Source organism: Myotis yumanensis, unplaced genomic scaffold (assembly GCF_028538775.1).
Source record: "Myotis yumanensis isolate MYYU_CA2020_CCGP unplaced genomic scaffold, mMyoYum1.0.hap1 SCAF_2, whole genome shotgun sequence".
In the NCBI taxonomy this organism is placed as follows: Eukaryota; Metazoa; Chordata; class Mammalia; order Chiroptera; family Vespertilionidae; genus Myotis; species Myotis yumanensis.
In genome coordinates, this window is record NW_027223753.1 from 176,091,496 (window position 1) to 176,110,882 (window position 19,387).

Sequence of the window (19,387 nt, forward strand, 5' to 3'; positions counted from 1 at the left end):
TCAGCCCAGCCGCGGGGGGGGGGGGGGGTGGAGCACGGCAGGCACACGGTGCGGCCGGACCTGCCTTCAGCCCCCCAGCTGCCCAGGGCTGGTTCGAGGCGCTGCCCAGCCACCTAGGGCTGCCCGAGGCTCAAGTAACCAGGGCCAGCAGAGGTGTGATGGGGGCATCGCCTTCCCCCGATCGCCAGGTCGCCTCCCGTCCCTCAGGGCTCCCGGACTGTGAGAGGGGGCAGGCCAGGCTGAGGGGACCCCCCCCGGGGATCCCCCCCCCCCGCTCCAGTGCATGAATTTTCATGCACCGGGCCTCTAGTACTTTATAAATAGGTATTCACAAATGGGTAAGAGAATGATCAGGTATAAGGCATAGCCTTGCCAAGGAACAAAGCCACAAAATAGAACAGTGTTAACTACACTTGTTGTCCAGAGAACTACAGACAGTTTGGTACTATGGAAGTATAAAGTGGAAGGACACAGTAGTGGCAGGTGAGGCCGGAGAATTAAGTAGGTGCTTAACGTCTTTGTATGGCACATACTGCAGAGTATCCTAAAAATTTAAGTCTATGGGCAAAATTATACATAGCTGTATTCTTTTCAACTATCTCAGATACCTTGCTAGAAGAAAATTATACACACTGATGGGAAAAAGGCCTTAACTGCTGATTTTGATTTTAAATATATTAATTACAGGATGTTAATAAATGAAATTTATGTCATAAATAAGGAACACTTGGCTAAAAAAATTCTTGAATGAGAAAAATGATATTGCCTATTTATCTGATACTTACCTGTCTTCTACTGCTGTAGCTCCAAGTAATATCAGGTCTTTCTCTATGAATTGGAAGGCATTTGCCAATTTCTCTTCCCGTCGCTGCAAGGCAGTCCTGGCTTCAAATAGGCGTCTATCTATTACCTCATACTCTTTAGATGTCAACTGTTTATAGGCCATGCACAGAGTTCTTAGCCCTTTCTAACACAGAAAAATTAAAGACAGAAATTAAACAAAAATAACTAATGGGGAATCAAGAAGTTACTGAAATAAAACTGAGGACCCCAATACCAAAAATCAATTACAAATAATTTAAAAAGTACTATCATCTAGTGACAGAAAATAAATGAAGTGACACAAAGTCCTAGTGATCTGAGTTATGGCACACTTATTATCATAACTCTTTCAATTTCAAAGGAGTTCTTAATAAGCTGCTCAAAACAATTAAGAAATTGTATATTAGAGAATAGATACAATCATAAGATTATCTTATCTGTGGTTTTAAAACTGTTTTACCTGGAAAGCCAGAAAGTTCCATAATGGTACCTTCATGATTATCAAGAGAGAGGCAGCCCCAGGTTCTACTTTTCTGTTTTAACCATTACAAATCCACTTTTCCCTACTTCATAAGAAATTTTTTAAGCAAAGGGACTATCATTTCCTGAGGGTTTATGGCAGGGGTGGGGAACGTCCGGGCCATAAAAGGTCTGGCCCTGACAAAGCATTAGGAGTGAGTTAATTAAATGTTTAACCAAATATAACAGGCTAATTTTTAAGTTGATAATTTTGTATGGCCCACGAATTATGTTATAAATATGTAAGTGGCCCTTGCCAAAAAAAAAGTTCCCCACTCCTGGTTTTATGGTATGACAAACTTGCAATTCAAATAAAGAAGTCTGTAAGGTGGCCATTATCAAACAACTGATACTTTCTAGAGCCACTAAATGATTTAAAATTGTATCATTACATCTTCACTGGTGAACTGGAATTACACAGAATTTTAAAATATATATGCTTGATTTTCTGATCCTACTGGGTTCAAATTTTTCTTATGGTATTAGTATTTGAAAGTTGGTATATAAATTTACAAACTTATAAGAGTTCCTTTTCTTGCTATATAATTTCCTCAGAAAAACCCAAAGTAAATGTTCTAATTACAGAACTTGGAAAGGCAGATTTTAAAATACTATATGACACTATTTAGCATATTTCTAAATATTGGCATTTGTTGATTTGCAAATGATCCACACGTACATATAAATGCTTCTGTTAAAATAACATTTAAAGGACTATGAGATTTATTAACAAATAAACTTAATTAGTTTACTCTATAACAAACATTTATTGAGTGTCAACTATGTGCCAGCACTGTTCTGAATGCTGATATGATAGTAAGGTAAAACAATATCTTTGTTCTCATGGATGTTACAGTGTGGTAAATGAACCAGATCATAAACAATTAGGGAACAGTAATGGGAAAAAAGAAACCATAAGTAAAGGAGGCAGTTGAGCAGAGATGAGTACATAGCATACATTTAGAGAAAAGCAGGAATGAGAGATCATGAGGTCCTAATACTGAGTGAACTGCTTACAAATTTTTCTATTCACATAATTTGTGGCACTTTGTTTCTGTAAGATTCCCCTACATTATTTCATTGAAAGACATAATTCATATACCATAAAATTCACTCCTCTAAAGAGGCTAATTCATTAATTTTTAGTTAACTCAAAGAGTTGTGTAATTATTTTAGCATTTAATTCCAGAATCTTTTCATCACACCCAAGGGAATTCCATATCCATTAGCAGACACTACACTTCCCCCTTTTCCTCTAAACTGTGGCAATCACTATAAATTTGCTTATTTTGGATCTTTCATATAAATGGACTCTGTGGCCTTTTGTGACTAGCTTCTTTCCCTCAGCATAATCTTTTCAAGGTTGATGCATGTTGTGGGATATATTAGTACTTCATTTCTTTCAGTGGCCAAATAGTCCATTATATGGATATGACATATTATTTAATCCATTCATCAGTTGATTGACATTTGGGTGTTTCCATTTTTTGGATATTAGAAGTACTGCTGCTGAGAACAGTTGTGTACAAGTTTCTGGTAGACATGTTGTCAATTTTCTAGGACAGTGGTCGGCAAACTGCGGCTCACAAGCCACATGTGGCTCTTTGGCCCCTTGAGTGTGGCTCTTCCCCAAAATGCCAACTTCTGCGCATGGGCCACGAAGTTTCAATCGCACTGTATGTGCGTGCCTGCATGTATTTTGTGGAAGAGCCACACTCAAGGGGCCAAAGAGCCGCATGTGGCTCGAGAGCTGCAGTTTGCCGACCACTGCTCTAGGGTGTATGCCTAGGAGTGAAACTGCTGTATCATTTAGTATACTCCATGTTCTATGAAAAAATACCAAACTATTTTCTAAAGTGGCTATATCATTTATATTCCCACCAGTGTATGAGGGTCCCAATTTCTCCACATCCTTCGGATTTCCCCTGTATTTTTTTAGTAACCCTCCCCACTTTTTTTTTTTTTTTTTTTTTTTTTTTTTTTTTTTTTTTTTTTTTTCCCCACTTTTTAATATAGTAATCTGAGTGGTCCTTGCTGCTAGAAGTACCCTGATTATAACAGGTTCAAAGACAAGACACATTTTAACAGGTTAAAAGTCAACTTTTAACTAAAGAACATGGAGCCAACACATAATTCTATAATTTTTGATAAATTAATGCAAAAATGAAACCCCAAATCTTTCAAATATATATATATATATATATATATATATATATATATATATACACACACATTTTTCAGATTTTTTAAATCATAGAAATTTTCACTCACCAAAGCAAATTCATCTACATGAATTCTTGTTTTTTCTATTTCTCCACCTATACACGTAGGGAGAATTGATGACTCAGCTCCTTTAGCAAATAAAAACTTCTCACCTAAAAAGAAAAATGAGTTATCAAGCTCTTAATATTAGATAAATAAAAATTCATAAAAGTTCAGGTTGGTTACCTGAAGGTGCCTGAACAATTACACTCATTCTCCTACGATCTGAATCAAATTCCAGAATATGAAGCAGTTTGTACCTAGTGGGGAAAAAAAAAGACAAACCTTTACTTTTTGAATAATATCAAGTAAATATTTAGAAAGAGTCCCTATTAAAGATCAAAACAATTAATTTAGAACAAGAAATTAACCTCAACTACATTTTCAAGATGACTGGTTATGAGTTATTACTAACAAAAGAAGATACAAATAGAAGGAATTAACATTTATTGAGCACTTACCAAATGCCATGCACTTTACATATCATATGTGCTTTAAGACCTATGAGAACCAAGGGAGGTAGGTCTTATCTCTTTTTACAAATGAGGACTACTAAACACAGAAAGATTAAGTAATTTGCCTAACGTCAAATAAGTTTGTGAGTGGAATCCAGATCTGCCCATAGCTCCATGTCCTTCTCACTAAAAAATGTAATTGATTCTCCTCTTTCTGCCCAAACACACCTAAGAAATACACTCACTCACATGAATAACAGAGGCTCATTATAGCAGTGATTCTGAACCTGGGACAGAATACATGTATATAGGTGGGGGAACAAATGCCTCTCTAAGGAGCAGTAAAAAAATTTACATGGATGGGCTAGGTGTAGGCTAAAAAGTCTTCTGGATGAATATATACAACTAGAGGCCCAGTGGGGGGTGGGGGGTGGGGGGGAGGATTGGGTGTTCCTCAGCCCGGCCTGTGCCCTCTCACAATCCAGGACCCCTCGTGTAGGGTCCCTAGGGCCTGGCCGGCAATCAGGGCCTATCAGAGCTTTCCTTCCCCTGGCTACCGGCAGCTAGCCCTGCCCCTGCCCCTGCCACTGCTTGCCATCTGAGCAGTGCTGCTCCTCTACCCCCCCCACCCCCTCGCCTCCCTCAGTGGGCAACAGGCATGGGGTGCGATCGCTTGGCTGGCCTGGGCCTCATTCTGCGGGGCGATAGCTGGCCATCCCTGCACACCCACCACAGCATCACTGGCCAGTGGCCTGGGCCGCCCTCTCTGGGGAGATCGATTGCCCTGTAGAGTGAGGTCCTGCCCACCTGCAGCAGTGCTGCCAGCCAGGTGCCTGGGCCTCCCTCTGTGGGGGGATCAATCCTGGGGCTCTGCCATCAATGGCTCCTCAGAGGGAGGCCCTGCCCACCTGGCCGGGGCTCCATGATCAATCGCCGTGCAGAGGAACGCCCTGACCACCGCCGCAGCACCCTCTTGGGGGCGATAGTGGGGTGATGATGGCCCCCTACCGACTGCATCGCACCTGCCTTGGCTGGCCTGGTGCCAGTGCGTGTCATAGTGTGGTTGTACGGAAGGCTGCCCGGATGGTCGATTTGCATACTATGCTTTTATTATTATAGATGATGTACATATGCAATGCTTTGCCCATATTAAAGATAAACACTGATTGGAATGATGGCTTCTAAGTTGATAGAATGAGCTAGACAGGCTCCCACATGAAAGCATCCAAAGAAAAAGCTCTACTTAGTTTGGAAAAGCATAGTCTAAAAATGCACAGCCATGTGGACAAGGTAGCCGAGTGGTTAAGGCGATGGACTGCTAAAAATGCACAGCCAGAGTTGAGATGACTGGAACTGATAAAATCATGAAAGAAAGATTTGACTGTAGTAAGAATGGGCCTAATTTATCATACAGTGGAAATAAGATAGCTGTTCTTTAATGTTTAAAAGATAAAATCATAGAAAATATAAGAAAGTTTTTCTTTATTAGTAAGAAACTTACAAAAATCATTACCCTAGGAGTGTGTAAAAATAAATATCAATAAATTCAAGAACCATTAAGCTAAAATAGAGATGAAAGATTCAAAGCAGAATACTGTTATTACTGTGATGAAATACAATGTAATAATAACATCATTTTAGAGCAGGGTCAGTAAACTTTTTCTGTAAAGGTCCAGATAGTAAATATTTTAGGCGTTGTATACATATATGGTCTATGTTAGATATTCTTTCTTATTTTTTTAAACAATCTCTTAAAAATGTAATGTAGTTTATGGGCTGTACAAAAACAGGCTGTAGGCCACAATTTACCTAAATCTGTTCTATACTAAATGCTTGATATATAGAAAATTGCAATAAAGAAAATAATTACTGTTCCAGTTTTCCAAGTATTTTAACTTCCATAGTTTCTTCAGAATTGCCAATAAATACAATGCCAATCCTAGGATTGAAATGAGAAAAAAATATAAAAATTAGGGAATGATATTTCATGTTTCACAATATATTATAACTTAGCTTGAATAAAAATATTTAAAATACAAGTTTAAGATGGATTTTAAAATATTTCCTTTTAATATAGCACTATTTTTAAGAACTTGAAGGATCAGAGTAGGTCCAAGACAATACACATGTATTCTCACAGATTATATTACTCATATTAACCAGATTTTTAGAGATCACATCAAAATATGACTCTATTGCAAGCTTAGCAATTAATGACACATTTCAAATTCTCATTAAAAAAACTAAAATAAATTTCTACCTCTACGTGTTTATGAATTTTGTCTGACAATTCAAATACTAGTGTTTTCACATTTTTTATTTAAAAAGCTTTTTTCTGATGATTTGGAAATCAGATTAACCTACCTTGCAGCAGCTTCCACTAAAGCCTTTTCATCTGGTGAAGATGCATAGTACTCCAACTGGGAGGGTGCAAGGCTGGCTTGCCAGGGACCATCCCCAATGCCATCAGTCTGAACATTACTAATCTGTACAGTGTGACAGAGACTGACTGCTTTAAAGAAGAGATCGTGTTCTTTAATCTGTAAATACATAATTAATATTCACACTATCAATACCAATCCCAAATAACATTTAGAAAACCAGAAACAGAATTCTAACAAATGCAAATAAATACAGTTCATATTTTGGTAACCTAAGATCTAGAATAAGAATGCTACAATTTTGAATTGCCTATATAACAGCTGGTTGCTTCTAACTTTAAAGAGTAAAATGTCACATTTGCTTATGATCCGTCAACTTTTTAAGAGGCATAACCACATTGCAAGTAAAGGTGAAACTTCTCTTATGGAAGAAGTGAGGTCTCAGAAAGTATTAAATAAATTTAAGCTCTGTCTCAGCAAAGTCTTCTTTACTCAAAGGCAGTAGGCTTTCCTTAGCTTAGTTCCATTTACAAACACATATGAAGTGACTGTAAATTCTCAGTATTAAACCAAAGGATATACATTTCAAATACATATTTCTTGCCCCACTAATACAAAGAGAACTATTTCAAATGAAACTCCTATTTATTAATTTAAAAATTGCTTACTAGTTCAGTTTCATTTTCAGGACTGGTTCCAAAAGAAGAACTGGATGTAAGATGGGGTAAGTTGTTAAGATGGGAAAAACTACTAAGATAACTTAAGTTTCCATCTGAAGAGTCTGGTGTTGGTCCTTCAGATACAAGTCTACCATTGATTTCTTGGTATTTTATGCCATTAATTGAACATTCCCGAAACTGCATCTCGTTTTCTGTCAGTGTGCCAGTTTTATCTGTAAACACATACTCCACCTAGAGATAGAAAAAACAACAACAACAAAAGAAACACACAACCTTTGTGTTCACAGTCCTACGTTAAACAAGAAAAGTTGGCCTCTGTCTCAAGTCAAGTCTGCCTATTAAAACTGATATATTGATGCTGATTCTATAATCCATTAAATAATTAAAGATGCCATGGAAACAAAACAGGGTAACAGAAAATATTTTAAAATATATACCCTTTGAAGTTTGTGGCATCTGTATGTGCATGTTCATCTGTGGAGTTGAATGTAGTATTAGTACTTCTTTTTATCTCCTGGATGTTTTTTAGTAGGACTCAAGGATGATCTCTGAGCATTGACTGGGTAGCTCATTTGGTTAAAGTATTGTTGTGATACGTTAAGGTTGTGGGTTCAATTTCCGGTCAGAGGATATACAAGAATCAACCAGTGAATACATAAATGAATGGAACAACAAATCAATGTTTCTCTCTCTCTCATCAATAAAAAATAAATAGAATGATCTATGAGCAGGGATGGAAGGCATGCTTTCTAGTAATGAACCTAGAATGTGAAAGGGAATCTGGTCCAGGAGAAATGGTATAGAGCTGGAAACAGAAACACAAAATGATAGCAACACAAAAAATGAGAGGTAGAAAGTTGTCTAAAATAGACAGACAGAGGAAATTGAAACTGAGGGCACGAAACAAACTCAGTAAAAAGGAGAAATGTTTAAAAATATCTTTTAAAAAGTAAATAAGACAAATAATTTTATTACTCTTTGAGATTAATTCTAGAAAACTAATCCTAAAAGAAGGTAGGTCCATAAAGAGAAGATTGAAATACTCAATTCTTGATACAACTAGAATTATGATGAGAATCTGCTCATTGCAATGATGACTTGAGAAAGAAGGCATTTGAAACAGGAGGTAGCTATCACAAAAGGAAAAAAACTATAGACCCCTTATAAAAATAGACACAAATCAAATCCAGAAACATATAAAAAGGATTAGATACCATGAACATGTGAAATTTATCTTTGGAATGAAAGACTGGTTCAACATATAAAACTCAATCAGTGAAACCCACCATAATAATAAATGGCACTTGATCTTTATTCTAATAATAAAATAGTTATCTCGATAGATGTAGAAAAAGCATTTGACAAAATCCAATACTCTTTCATGATTAAAAAAACACTCAAGAAATTAGGAATAGAAGCATACTCCTCAACCTGATAAAATGTATCTACCAATACCCATGTAACATCTTACTTAATGGAGAAAGACTAAATGCTTTCCCTCCAAGTTCAGGAATAAAACAAAGATGTCTGCTCTTGCCACTTTATTCAACACTGTACTGAAGGTCTAATCAGGACAACTGGGCAACAAAAAAGAAAAGGTATTTATTTGGAAAAGAAGAGGTAAAACTATCTCCATTTGCAGATAACACGACCTTGTATATAGGTCATGGAATCCACTGAAAAAAACTGCTAGAACTAACAAGTGAGTTCAGCAAAATTGCAGAATAAAAAGATCAATATATAACAAGAGAGGTAGAATTAAAGTTTGAACAAAATTGTTTTGACTAAGACATAAAGATACATGAGAAACTATACCTCAAAATTCATTATTTTGGAAATAGTAAAGGTAAACAGAATAATTAAGTAACATACCCCATCATATACTAGTAACTAGCAAATGGTGAAACTAGAAATAAAAGATAATATACTTTACCTTTGCTATGTGATATTAAAGGTTGCCCAGTATCTATAGCAAATGTTGAATTGTAATTTAAAGAAGGATATCTTAGGAGGTGTCACTTATTTAAAAAAAAAAAAAAATATATATATATATATATATATATATATATATATATATATATTTATTGATTTCAGAGAGAAAGGGAGAGGGAACATCAATGATGACAGAGAATCATTAATAGGCTGCTTCCTGCAACCTGAGCATACTAGTATGCCCTGACCAGGAATTGAACTGTGACCGCCTGGTTCATAGGCCGACACTCAACCACTGAGCCACACTGCCTTTATTTATTCAAGTTAATAAAAAACTTTTAGACTAGGAAGAATGAGAATGAAGTATTAAACAAATATGATGATATAAAATACATCACCAGTCAAACAAATAACAGCTTTAAAATTGAAAAATGGAAAACAAAATTAGATGTGGAGCAAAGTAGGGCTGTTTTTGGTAAAAGCCTTCTAATGTTTTCTGTTTTATTAGTCTTTGCACATGTATTGTTTTGATTAAAATAACAAGTCAGGGAAACAAATTAAAAGGGTCATTACCTGTCCAAGCTCTTCATTCAGATCAGAAGTATTGACTTGAGCTTTCTGACCTGATTCTTCATGATAGAGATCAAGATCCCAACCAATAAAAAATGATCCAAGAAATTTCTGCATTTCGACTGTCACATATAATGAAATTGGAATGATGAAATTGTAGAGTACCAAAAAAGCAAGGAAGTCTGAAATAAATCTCAGAATCTAGAGGGAAAAATGATTATTTGACATGTGAAAATATGAAACTATGTTCAGTATTACTGCAGAAAGTTATCAGAAAGTTTCATGTCCAAACAAGATCATTAACTATATTTTGAAGCAGAATAATCTCATGGATTAAAATTCATTTATTGAGTTGTCTTTTTAACACATTTCCTTGGTAGTTTTATTGCTCATTAGACTCTCAAACAAAGTAAAAGAAAAAATCGGTTACATTCAAATTATTTAATTTGTTACTTTTCAGAAGCCACCAAAAACCTGGTGTGTCTAAAACTGCTTTTAGCAAAATTAATTATAACCTCTGGAATATGCTTACCATTCTACTTTTACTCTTCAAAATTAAAGATAACTAAAAATTGAGTGTAATTTTTAAAAATTATGAAATTGCTAGCCTGGAACTGCTAGAATTTAAAACTCTTAAATTACAGGTTACACAGAAATAGCCTACTTCAATGGCATAGTAGTACCACATTTAACATGCATTCTGTGAAAGGTCCTGAAAATATGTTCCTGAGATTATCTGCTTTGTGGTCTCTTAAGATCCAAATTTGTATTCCAGTATTTGTATTTTAATCTAAAGTGAAATTTGGAGAACAATTATTTACCCAAATTGTAGTCCATATTTAATCAGTTTAAAACTTTATATGACATAAACTGTGTTCTTAACTTCATTCTATCAATAGACTGACAATAAGATTCCTTGAATTATTCTGACAGAATTGAAAATAAATCAACTTACTCTTTATTTCACTTATAACATACAGAAATAAAAAACTGAATTTGTAGTATTCAAGTGGATGCCAATACAGATGACTTAAATTTTTGTGATCTCTTGTAACTATTCAAATAACGACATAGAAAATGTAACTGTTCATGTCCTAAAGTGTAAATAGTATACCAATACATACAGGCTGGCTACCCTTCATTTGCAATGTCGTTTGTTTTTATTTTTTCATCTACTGTGATTCTTTTATTTCAATTACAGTTTAATTTCAATATTTTGTATTGGTTTCAGGTGTGCAATGTCCTTTTGTCATCCCTCAATAGTAATGGTTTTAGGAAGGTCAGAATGGTCACTCCTAACAGAAGTTTCCTTTACAGCAGCAGAGTCAAGAACAGAATAAAATACCTTACTACTATTTCTCTGATGTTCTGTTTTTTGGTTATACCAAGGTTCATCCCATTTTTCTTCAGTTTGCCATGTGTATTTCAAGATAGTACTGATGATGGCTTCAGAAATAAGGATTATTAGATAAATTATCAAAAATGTATTCATTGACCTGAAATGAGAAAAAGAGAATATAAAACGTATCAGTTATGTGCTACTATTCACTTTAGATTAAAATATAAATACTGGAATACAAATTTGGATCTCAAGAGACCACAAAGCAGATAATCACAGGAACGTATTTTCAGTACCTTTCACAGAATGCATGTTAAAATGTGTTACTGCTATGCCACTGAAGTAGGGTATTCCTGTATAATACTGATATTAAATAAGATATTAAAATATATGATATTATGGTAGCTATTTAAAGCAGTGGTCACCAACCGGTGGTCCGTGGACCACTGGTGGTCCGTGAGGTCCGAAAGGTTGATGACCTCACTGATTTAAAGGACACAGTCTTTGTTTTTAAGAAATGACCATTCAACAGAATCTATACCAGCAATAAAATAACCAACACATCTATATCTATAATAATAAAAGGGTAATATTATAAAAGGGTAATATGCTAGTTAGATCGGACCTCTTCTGGACGTCATTCTGGACGTCCTTCCTGACGAAGCCGGGGCCGGAGGGAAGCCAGCCTGGGTCCCAGGTGCCTACGGGCAGCCTGAAGGAAGCAGCACGGGTCCCAGGTGCCAGAGGGAAGCCGGTGCCGGCAGCCAGGGGGAAGGAAGGCCTACTCTTGCATGAATTTTCGTGCATCGGGCCTCTAGTAAGATTATAAGCCTATTTATAGTTATGTTACTGTTCAAAACACTAATACTACATGATAGCTTTGGCCAGCTGTTTTGGTCTAAGTAATTATTTTAGGATTATTTTATATTTTCAGTACTTAGGTAATTTTAAGTGTAAACATAACTAACACATCCACTAATTTGTCTAATCTTTATAAAAACTCTATGAGGACCAAAGCCCAAAAATCATTCTGTAAATTTCCCAAATTCACACAAGTCAGGAATTGACTTTAGATCCCTCTTCTTTTCACTGGACTAGCTTAATATTACAATATTTCACTAGACAAGAATAATATTAGGTCTTTGTTTATTTTATCAGCATTTTCTAATTTTCAGCATTCAGATCCTATATGTATTTTGTTAGACATACATCTAGATATATTTCATTTTTGGGAATGATTGCAAATAGTATAGTTTTTAATTTCAGTTTCTATTATTGGTGTTTCTTTTCTAATATTAGTATTTAGTGCTGTGACAGTTAATTTTATGTGCCAACTTAACTGGGCTAACTAAGAGAGGCCCATATTGCTGGTAAAACACCATTTATGAGTGTGTCTGTGATGGTGTTTCTGGAAGAGATTAGTATTTGATTCAGTAGACTTAAAGAGATATGCCCTCACCAAGGTAGGCAGGCATCATCTAATCCATTGAGGGCCCAAATGGATCAAAAAAGGTGAAGGTAGGGTGAATTCTCTCTCTTTTAGCTGGGCTATCAGAGCTCATGGTTCTCAGGGATATGGACTCCAGGTAATACCCACTGCCCCGTGGTTCTCTGGCCTTTGACTCAGACTGAATGATACCATCGACTTTCCTAGTTCTCCAGCTTCAGAAGGCAGGTTGTTGGGCCTCATGGCCTTCGCAAATACTTTGTGAAGTATTTATTTCTAATAAGTACTTTGTAAAGTATTTATTTTCAATTCTGTCAGAATTCAAGGACTCTTACTGTCAGTCTGTTGATGGTATGAAGCTAATAATACAATTTAAGTCATATAAAGTCTTAAACTGATAAACCAGGTGAGCCAATTCCTATAATAAATCTCCTATTTATAACCTACTACTTCTGTTTTGTTTTAGTTGCATCCTACAAAATTTAACACACTGTATTTTCACTAATTTCTAGATATTTTTAAAAATGTTCTTTGAGATTTCCTCTTTGATCCATAGATTATTTAGAAGTAAGAGATCCAGTTGCTTCATATCCTTGCTAAAACTTGGAACTTTTAGTCTTTTTAATTTTCAGCATTTCCAGTGTGTTCTGGTATCACTTTGTAGTTTTAGTTTGTATCTCTCTCATAACTAAATATTAATGAACAATTTTTATGTGCTTATTGGCCGTCTGCGTATTTTCTTTGTGAAGTATCTGTTCCAGTCTTTTACCCATTTTTTTCATTGGGCTGTTTTTCTTTTTTTTTAATGAATTTATAGGAGCTTTCTATGTATTATTATATATTCTAGATACAAGTCCTTTATCACATATATTAGAAACCCAGCACTCGAAATCATGCAGCCCCGCCCACCCGCGCCAGTCTTTGGTCATTACGGTGTTAGGGCCACGGGCCTTTTATAATATAGATGTTTTGAGAATACTGTCTTCCAAAACAATATGCTTGCTCCTTTTCTTAAATGAACAGTCTGATGAGCAAAACTTTTAAAATTCATGGAAGTTTATCAATTTTTTCTTTTTAGAATGGCTATTGTCATCAAGGTAAGTAAAAACAAGTGTTGAATGGAGAGATTGTGGAGAAAAAAGAACCATCGTTCACTACTGGTGGGAATGCAAACTGTACAGCAGCTAGAGAAAACATCGTGGCAGTTCCTCAAAAAATTAAGAAGAGAGTTACCATATGACTCAGCAATCCTTCTTCTGGGTACCTACCCAAAAAATTTGAAAACATGTATTCACAAAATATATGCATCCCGTCTTTTCATTGCAGTATTATTCACAGTGGCCAAGACACAACCAAAATGTCCTTCAGAAATAGATGATTGGACAAAGAAGATGGTGTACATATATACAATGGAATATTACTCAGCCATAAGAAAAGATGAGATACTGCCATTTGCAAAATGAATGAACCTTGAGAATGTCATGCAAAGTGAAATAAGTTGGTCAGAAAAAGCTAAGAACCATATGATCTCACTCATATGGGATATAAAACTGAAACTCATAGACACAAACAACAGTACAGTGGTTACCAGAGGGAAGGGGGTATAGTAAAGGATAAGGGGGGGACAAATATATGGTGACAAAAGATGATTTGATTTGGGTGGCGGGTACACAATGCAACAAACATCATGTATGAGAGAAATGTACACTTGAAATTGATATAATCTTACTACCTCACTGATCTATCCATATGATCCTTTGGATGAAATCTTATTAAGTTTAATTAAAAAATAAAGTCAAATAATGTAAATCCTCCAGCCTTCTTTTCTTAAAAAATTTTCACTATATACTCTGCATTTACATTTTTGCTATTGCATTTCAATATTGTTTAGAATTACCCTGTCAACTACTACAAAAAGGCTTTCAGAATATTAATTAGCACTAAAAAAATCTACACATCAACTGACCGCTTAAGATTACTGAGCCTGCTAAACTATTAATGTGATTTCTCATTTTGGTATTCTTTAATATCTCTCACTATGTTTTACATTTTTCTTATAAAGATCTTGCACAAATTCTAAAAAATTTATTTCTAAATAATTTATGCTTTTGACACTACTTTATATTAGAATTTTTAAAAAAATTTAATTTTCCTACTGTTTTCTATTATCCTATCTAATAAAAGGCTAATATGCAAATAGACCCAATGGTGGAACAACCGGTCCCTATGATGCGCACTGACCACCAGGGGACAGAAGCTCAATGCAGGCGCTGTCCCCTGGTGGTCAGTGCGCTCTCACAGGTGGAGCGCTGCTCAGCCAGAAGCCGGGCTCACAGCTGGCAAGCATAGTGGAGGTGGTGGGAGCCTCTCCTGCCTTTGCAGCAATGCTAAGGAGGTCCAACTGACGACTTAGGCCTGCTCCCCACGAGGAGCCATCAGTTGGACATCCTGAGGGCTCCTGGACTGCGAGAAGGCGCAGGCTGGGCTGAGGGAACCCCCATCCCCCAAGTGCACACATTTTGTGCACTGGGCCTCTAGTATAGATATAAAATAATTTTTTAAAAAAATTTGACCCTGAGACCTTGCTATACTCACTTATTAGTTCCAACAGTGTTTTTTTTGTTTGTTTTTTAAAAAATATATTTTATTAATTTTTTTACAGATAGGAAGGGAGAGGGATAGAGAGCCAGAAACATTGATGAGAGAGAAACATCGATCAGCTGCCTCCTGCATACCTCCTACTGGGGATGTGCCCGCAACCAAGGTACATGCCCTTGACCGGAATCGAACCTGGGACCCTTCAGTCCACAGGCCGACGCTCCATCCACTGAGCCAAACCAGTCAGGGCCCAACAGTGTTTTTGTTGAATGTTTACAACTATGTAAAAAATCAGGTCTTCTAACAGGAACAATTTTCTTCTTACTTTCTAACATTTATGTCTTTTATTTATTTGTCTTATGGCATTAAATAAGGCTTCTAGGAACATGTTGAAAATAATAAGACTGATATTCTGGATATGAGTCCTTTATAAGATACTAGTGCCCTGGTGCATGGATTTGTGCACACTGAAAGAAAATTAATTAGAAGGTGGCTGGTGGGGCGGGGCGGGGCGGGACTGGGCAAGACTGGCTGGACATGCCCTGGAGCCAACCTCCGTGGTCCCTCCCTGGCTGGCTGCACCTGGGGTGGTGCCAGCTCAAAGGGCATCTGTGGAGTGAGTGGGGCCCTCTGGCAGGTGGGGCCCCTCAACCTGGGCTGTGGGGATTGGGCCAAAACCGGCTCTCCAACATCCCCTGAGGGGTACCGGGTTGCGAGAGGGCAGTTCTCGGGTGATGCACCCCGGAATAGGGCTCCCTCCTCCTCTCTGGTTCTGGGGTGCGTCACCCAAGAACTGTCGCTGCCAAGTCACTGCAGCTCAGCAGCTCCTGCGTTGAGCATCTTTCCCTGGTGGTCAGTGCGCGTTATATCTACTGGCCGGTCAGCTGGACACTTAGCCTTTTATATATACAGATGAGCTTTGCAAATATTTTCTCCTAGTCTATGGCATGACTTTTTTCATTTTTCTAACAGTGTCTTTTGAAATGCAGAAGTTTTTAATTTTTATGAAATTTAATTATCAATTTGGGGCTTTGTTTTTCGTTCACTTTCTTTGGTATATTTCCTATCTAAGAAATCTTTCCTTAATCCAAGGTCACAAATATTTTCTCCCATGTTTTATAGATTTAGCTCTTATGTTTTAAGTTTTACATTTGGAGTTAGTTTTATATATGGTGGGAGGAAAGGGTCAGTTTTTGAAAAATAGATGTCAAAATGTTCCAGCACCATATATTGAAAGACTCACTATCTTTTTGTGTGGAGATATTTTTTACAATAAATTATATGTCTTTGATAGATACAAGGTGGTTTAGATTTTCTGTTTTATACTGTGTCAATTTCTGGAAGTTGTGTTTTCAAAGAATTTGCCATTTCATTAAGGAAAATTTAGAGCCGCTAAAGTTGTTTATATTTGTCTGCGGATACAGTGACCACAGTAGGTAAGATCTATAGTGACAGCCTCTCTTTCATCTCTAATATTGGTAATTTTCCAGTATTTCTCTCTTACAACTCACCCCCCCCCCCACCCCCATTCCTCAATGTAGGTAGACAGTTATCAATTTTATTAATATTCTTAAAGAACCAACTTTTGGCTTTGCTAATTTTGTCTATTATTTGTTTTCTATTCTATTGATTTCAGCTCACATCTTTGATATTTCTTCTCTTCTCAGATTGGTCTAATAGCTCCTCTTTATCTACCTTCTTAAGGTAAAAATTTAGATGACTGATTTTAAGCTTCTCTTCTTCTCTTAAATAAACTTTCATTGCTAGAAATTTCCCTCTAACCTAGGCTTTTGCCTTTCTGTTGTTGTTTTTTGGGGGTGGGGGGTGTGAAATTTTAGAAATTTTCAATTATTATTTTTTCAAATATTTTTATTCTGTCCCTTTTCTCTTCTTTTTCAGGGAGATTATACTTATGCTAGACAACTTAATACTGTACCAAATGGCTCTAAAACTGTTCATATTTCTCTGTTCTACAGATTGAATAATTTCTGTTGCTTTTTGAAGTTCACTGACAATTTCTGCTTTCTTCAACCTGGTGTTGAGCCCTTCTACTAATAACATTTACATTTCAGTCATTACGTTTTTCAACTCAAGAATTTCCACTGAGTTCTTTTTTTTCATAGTTTCCATTTCTCTGCTGAGATTTCTCTTATGTTCATTGACATGTCCTTTAGACTTTGGAAACTATTTATAATATATACTGTAAAGTCTTTGCTAATTGCAAAATCATTATGGAGGCAGTTTCAAATTGAGCGCTTTTTCTACTGAGTACAAGTTACATTTTCTTAACGTCTGCTTATTTTTGATTGCATAGTATATCCTTTTAGGTTCCTCAAAGAGTGTGGTTTTTAATTTTAGCAGGAAGTTAACTTGGCTAGGTTCAAACACCAAACAGTATCTCCACTGCAACAGGCAACAGCAAAATTCTCTGCTCAGATCTTTCAGCTTGCTGGTACATACCGTTACTGTTTCATTGTCAAGCTCACTGGGGTCTCCCCTGCACATGTATAGTTCTAATAGTCAGACAAGAATATGGAAATAATTTATGTGCAGGTTTAGAGCTCATATCCTTCTGTGACTCCCTCCTATATAAGATTTTCCCCTTTTTAGATGCTCTTCCCTGTCCTCACATCTATATCCTGTAAAGACTTGGGCTCTCGAATGCCCTTTGCAGTCCATGAATTTGACAGTGCCCTCAGGAAAAAAGCTACATTCTTAAATTTTTCTCCTTGTTGATACTGTCTTTCAAGAGTACATTCTTTGCCAGTTTCTGTCTTTTTTGGGGCCACTCTCCAGAGCTTTAAAATTATTGTTGTTTTTTTTAAATATTTTGTCCAGATTTTACCACTGTTATCTGCAGGAGGGTTAGTCTGATCAAGTGTTTCCATTATTACCAAATAATATTTATTTTAAAGTCATAATTTGGCATCTACTATATGCCAAACATTGTGCAAAATGCTACATGTATACAAAAGTATAAGAAACCATCCCTATCCTCAAGGATATCATCCTGTGTTGATTTGACATTATATAGGGGTCAAATATACTTTCATACACAAAAAATTATACATAATGAATTATATACACATCCACAGTCATATTTATATGCAAATAAATGAAAAGTTTTCTTACTTTTCTACTGCGGATCGCTTTTGTGACTTGCTCTTATAATTTAACGCCATCTTTGTTTCCATTCCAGTATATACAGCAACACCTGCAAAACAAAACAAAATAGTACTTTAAAATAATGCCCTAGTATGTTTCACAAGAAAAATGTACTCACCAGCATGAAAGCATCTAGGAGTAGCATTGTCTGACAGCTGTTACAATCTGACTTTCCTTTCTTTGCATTTTATAAAGGCTTTCTGATACTCATTTTAGGGAACTCTAATTACTCAACCTGCTGGATGGGGAAGGCATGGAGGTTTCTGTTTCTGAGTTATAACTGAGATATAAGAATGAGATACTATTTCAGTTGAAATTGATAGAGAAAAAGGATTTGGGAAAACACTATAGATAGAGCAAACAGTGTTAACAAAGACAGAAATGAAAAAGCACTTTCTGTTCAGATGGAACAATAGATTATGATCAGAGTTTGAAAACCCCTGAATGCCAGAATCTGGACCCCTAGACATAATTTCATAAGCACTGGAGCGATAATATGAAAATCTATCAGGGTAAATAAACACAAGGAATGGGCTATTTAAAAAATTCGTGCCCATGTGAATGACTCTGAAATTAGCGAGAATGACAGTAATAATGGGATTAAAACTGGGGGGTGAATGGTAAAACCAGCCTTATAAAATACTTTGTTGGAATTAGACCTTGGTTTGAATGCTAGCTCTGCCACTTACTAGTTCTACATCCTTGAAGAAGTTATTTAATCTCTGAATCTTAATTTCTCCACCTTTAGAGTGGCAAAATATCCTATACAATAGAAGGCCAATATACAAATTGTCCCCTCGACCAGGAGTTTGACTGGGAGTTCGACCAGGGGGTGGGGCTGGCTGGACAACCACCCCTGATTGCCCCCACCCCCCTTCCTGATCAGGGGCAGGGCCGGCCGGACCCCACCTGTGCTCAAATTCGTGCACCAGGCCTCTAGTACCTCATAAAATTGTTGTGCAGTGTGTATGACAAGTTAGCAAAATGCCTAGAAACAGATAATCAATAAATGTTTACACCCATGCCTAAATAGTGAGATGTGAGAAGCAGTGTAGGATTCATCATGCCCTCTTCCTAAAGATTTGTCCTGGAATTTTCACCATTAAAATTATTCCATAAAGGCAGAACTTATAACTCAAATGGCACCAAAATTATAGAAATCAGCCAGAATTATACAACAGAGAGAAGTGGTACTGAGGCAAACAATAGCAGACCCA

The 19,387-nt window shown here is 36.4% G+C and overlaps 1 protein-coding gene across 4 annotated transcripts in view; it reads right to left on the reverse strand.

Moving 5' to 3' along the window:
- The window catches only part of ATP11B (ATPase phospholipid transporting 11B (putative)), a 117,865-nt gene that overhangs the window by 39,950 nt on the left and 58,528 nt on the right, over positions 1-19,387 (reverse strand). For all 4 annotated transcript variants that reach the window (XM_070406735.1, XM_070406736.1, XM_070406738.1 and 1 more), the window contains exons 10-18: positions 18,138-18,219; positions 10,967-11,117; positions 9,625-9,822; positions 7,108-7,350; positions 6,423-6,598; positions 5,929-5,997; positions 3,790-3,863; positions 3,613-3,716; positions 786-967 (exon numbers count right to left, since the gene is read on the reverse strand). In XM_070406735.1, the coding sequence (XP_070262836.1) occupies positions 786-967; positions 3,613-3,716; positions 3,790-3,863; positions 5,929-5,997; positions 6,423-6,598; positions 7,108-7,350; positions 9,625-9,822; positions 10,967-11,117; positions 18,138-18,219 (1,279 nt within the window). The remainder of the gene's footprint in view (positions 1-785; positions 968-3,612; positions 3,717-3,789; positions 3,864-5,928; positions 5,998-6,422; positions 6,599-7,107; positions 7,351-9,624; positions 9,823-10,966; positions 11,118-18,137; positions 18,220-19,387) is intronic.